This window comes from Lipotes vexillifer, unplaced genomic scaffold (assembly GCF_000442215.2).
Source record: "Lipotes vexillifer unplaced genomic scaffold, Lipotes_vexillifer_v1.1 scaffold232, whole genome shotgun sequence".
Taxonomy (NCBI): domain Eukaryota; kingdom Metazoa; phylum Chordata; class Mammalia; order Artiodactyla; family Lipotidae; genus Lipotes; species Lipotes vexillifer.
Genome location: NW_006793997.1, coordinates 1,100,506 through 1,104,823, shown reverse-complemented (window position 1 = coordinate 1,104,823; position 4,318 = coordinate 1,100,506). Strand labels below are relative to the sequence as shown.

General features: G+C 46.9%; 1 protein-coding gene across 1 annotated transcript in view; it reads right to left on the bottom strand.

Annotated features, from left to right (window-relative positions):
* SYT17 (synaptotagmin 17) overlaps positions 1-4,318 on the bottom strand; it is a 79,927-nt gene that overhangs the window by 28,520 nt on the left and 47,089 nt on the right. Inside the window, exon 7 of the mRNA XM_007466930.1 lies at positions 3,026-3,181. Coding sequence (XP_007466992.1) covers positions 3,026-3,181 — 156 coding nt within the window. The remainder of the gene's footprint in view (positions 1-3,025; positions 3,182-4,318) is intronic.

Sequence of the window (4,318 nt, the reverse complement as noted above, 5' to 3'; positions counted from 1 at the left end):
ACAGGCTCCGGACGCGCAGGCTCAGCGGCCATGGCTCACGGGCCCAGCCGCTCCGCGGCATGTGGGATCTTCCCAGACCGGGGCACGAACCCGCATCCCCTGCATCGGCAGGCGGACTCTCAACCACTGCGCCACCAGGGAAGCCCTAATGAATAACTTTTTAAAAGAACTGACTCTTCCATATGTGGATGATGTTTGTGTGAACAAGGGGAAAAGTGTGGAGTGAGACACACCAGGACGTTAAAGGTGGCGACTTCAGGGAGAAGGGCCTGGAAGGAGGGTGAGGAAGAGAGTAAAATTTCCTTTTAATAATAGTTAACAGTTAGCTGAGGGCCTGCTTTGTGCCTGGCACAGTGCTCAGCATTGATTATGAATGGATCTCATTTAATCTACATAACAGTCCTTTGAGGTCTCCTTGTATGGTTATCCCTGTTTTACAGATGAGAAAACCAAAGCACGCAGATCTTGCCCAAGGCCACAAATTCGGCACCCAGGCTATGCAATGAACCCCTCTGTTCTGATTCTCCATCCATACACATCCTTCGGTTGTATCACTCACAAGCATGTGCTACTTTTGTCATAAAATTTTAAGTAAAATACAAAAGTGTCAGGACTTTCCACGCAGGCTCTCTCAATGCAACCAGCCCCCTGCCCGAACCCCTTCCTGATCTAAAGGTGCAACGTTAAGTCCTTTATTCTCAGGAGGGATGTAGGAATCGATATTCCATACTTGGATCCAGTCTTGGTTCAATATGGTTCCCACTGCCTGCTGGCTACTTTTAAGGAGTCAGTGGAATCACTGTCTTGTCTTGACCTGAAACCTTCCAGGGAGTGGGGTCCTTGTCTGTTGGTAACTCAATCTGGACAGAAGCCATCACAGGCTCTATCAGAAATCATTACATCTGCTAGGGCAGGTGGCCCTGACTATATGCAGACTCTCTGGGTGACAGGTCTTGAGAAAGCCCAGAACCAGCCTGCCTCGGAGGGGTCTTGGAGCACAGAACATTAGCAATCTTGGGGATGAGAAGCAATGAGCTTGTGCAGCGAAAGGATTGCATGCAAGGATTTTTCAGCCATGGCTTGCTTTCTTGGGACACCTGCACCAAGGATTCTAGACTGGATCTAAACAGATGAAGGTTTCCAATTACTCTGGAGCAGGACTCCTCAAAATATGATGTCAGATCCCTAATGCCAGCACTACTTGGGTGCTTGAGGAAATGCAGATCCCTTGATTTTAGGAGCTAGCAAGACCAGAGCTTGAATCCTGACTCTTACCAGCTTGAGACCCTGGGTGGATTGCTTATGTCTTAGGCCTCAGGCCCCTGCCCTGTAAATGGACGAGGATGATGTTGACTTGACAGGGTGTACTATGATGAATACTAGCAATAACACAGGTGACGTCTGTGAAAAGGACACGGGAAATAATAACCATTACTTCTACTAACTACCCTGTGCGGGGGCGGGCAGCTTCTAAAATGGCTCCAATGATCCCTGCCTTCCAGTATCCACACCCTTGTATCCTCCCCTCCCCTTGAATGTGAGCTGGACCTAGCGAGTTGCTCACACCCTTGTATCATCCCCTCCCCTCGAATGTGAGCTGGACCTAGCGAGTTGCTCACACCCTTGTATCATCCCCTCCCTTTGAATGTGAGCTGGACCTAGCGAGTTGCTCACACCCTTGTATCATCCCCTGCCCTCGAATGTGAGCTGGACCTAGCGAGTTGCTTCTAATGAGTGGAATATGGCAAAAGTGATAGGACGTCACTTCCAAGACTGGGTTACATAAAGACTCGAGCTTCCGTCTTGCTTACCCTCTCTTACTCCCTCACTTGCCCACTCTAATTGAAGCCATATGCCATGTTGTGCACTGCCCTATGAAGCAGCCCATGTGGGCAGGGTCACTGGCTAACACCCAGGAAGGAACTGAGGTCTCAAGCCAACATTTTGCAAGGAACGATTCTTGCCAACAACTATGTGAGAGATCTTAAAAACAGATCCCCAGCCTACCTCCAGTTGAGCCTTCAGATGAGACTGCAGCCCCTGCCAATACCTTAATTGCAGCCTTGCCAGAGAACCTCAGCCAGAAGCACCCAGCAAATCTATGACTGGATTCTTGACCTACAGGAACTATGAGATAATAAGTGTTGATTATTTTAAGCCATTGAAGTTGGGGGTGATAACTAATACACTCTGGAAACAGTAGATTAAATTACACACTGGAAACAATAGATTCAGCCAGAGTGTGGCACCTGAAGCCTCTACTTAAATACCATGTCCTCTGGGAAGCCTTTCAAAATCCTCCTCTCAGAGTTAGGTGATCCTATTTTCTCATGTTTCCCTATTAGACCATAAGCCACTTGAATCATCATGTCGTCAAAGCTAACACAGCACTGACTGTTATCTCAAAGACACAATTTACTTAATCTTCACGACAAACCTATGAAGCAAGTACTATTATTGCTCACGTTTTATAGATGGAAGAAACTGAGGCTCAGAGAGGCTAAGTCAGCGGTCCCCAACCTTTTTGGCACCAGGGACCGGTTTCGTGGAAGACAATTTTTCCACAGATGGAGGTTGGGGGTGGAGCGGTTGTTCAGGCGATAAAACGAGCGATGGGGGCAATGGTTCAGGCAGTAATGCGAGCAGTGGGGAGCAGCAGATGAAGCTTTGCTCGCTTCCCCGCCGCTCACCTCCAGCTGTGCAGCCTGGTTCCTAACAGGCCACAGACCAGTACCAGTCCGCAAACTGGGGGTTGGAAGCCCCTGGGCTAAGTAACTTGCCCAAGATTTTAGTAATTATGTGGAAGTGCCAGGAAATCTGGCTCCAAAATTTACATTTGTAACAATTATACTTTGTGGTTCTATGAGTCTTTTCCAAGTCCACAAATGGTGAGTTCAAACCCAGGTAGCTGAATACCAGATGCGAAGTTCTTAAACATCACCCTCTCTAGATCACCTTCTATCCCTAGGACAATAAACTGAATATGCCTCACCTGCAGTTCATCAATGTCTGGAACACTACCTACCTGTAAACACTAGGCTAGCATTTTCCAGTTCTTCTTGGGGAACTTTGAAGCTGAAGGATTCATTGTAGAAAGGATCAATTGTGCCTCTTAAGAAGGATGTCTTCTTTGTTTTCACAAGCTTGAGTCCATGTACCAGCTGGATTTTCACAAAGGGATCTGAGAATTGGATGCAGAATCATAGCGTTGGAGATCAGGAAACCCAATCCATCCATCCATCCATCCATCCATCCACCCATCCACCTATCCATCCAACTTCCCATCCATTTGACAGCCCAACCACTGACCCATCCTTTCGTTTCTCATCAGTCCATCCATTCCAGGTTTCCACTTCTCTCTTTCATTCATCCATTTTCCCATCTATCCATCTATTATATATTCTTCCTTTTTCCCATCCAGCTGCTTTTCTGCTCACCCCTTTCTCTCTTACTCTAGCCATCCAAAATTTATTGAGCTCCTCCCGTGTGTCAGGCATTGTGTTCATTTTACAGATGAAGAAACTGAGGGCTCAAGATAGGAAATGATTTGCTTAAGATCAGGCTAGTGGAAGAAGAGCTAGACCCAGAGCCTGTCCTAGTTTTCTGCCCTTAGAGACCCATTAACATGTCAGTGAGCCCATAGCCCATACAGGGAAAAACAGAATTATAACTATCATTCTCAGATCACTTTATGGTTTACAAAGAGATTCATGTACATTATCTAATTTTGTATTTGTTTAAACAACCCAGTGAGATGAATACTGTTATTATCTCAATTTTTCAGATGGAGAAATTGAGGCTTATAGAGGTTATAAGTATATATACGTATATAACTTATACATGGGGAAGTATATATAACTTCCCCAAGCCCACATTATTTATAAGCAGTAGAACTAGGCTTTGGTTCCAGGCAGTTTGACTCCGGAGCCTTTTTTTTTTTTTTTTTTTCTTGCGTTATGCGGGCCTCTCACTGTTGTGGCCTCTCCCATTTGCGGAGCACAGGCTCCGGACGCGCAGGCTCAGTGGCCATGGCTCACGGGCCCAGCCGCTCCGCGGCCTGTGGGATCTTCCCGAAACGGGGCACGAGCCCGCGTCTCCTGCATCGGCAGGCGGACTCTCAAGCACTGCGCCACCAGGGAAGCCCGACTCCGGAGCCTTTAATCATTTTATCATACTGACTCTCCCACTGTGGTGATTCTGAAACTCTCCAGCCTTAATACCATTCCCTCTACTGGTCCCTTCAAAACCTGTTTTCATAATGTGTTTTTTTTTTTTTTTTTTTTTTTTTTCGTGACCGGGGCCCCCCCACTGTTGCTCC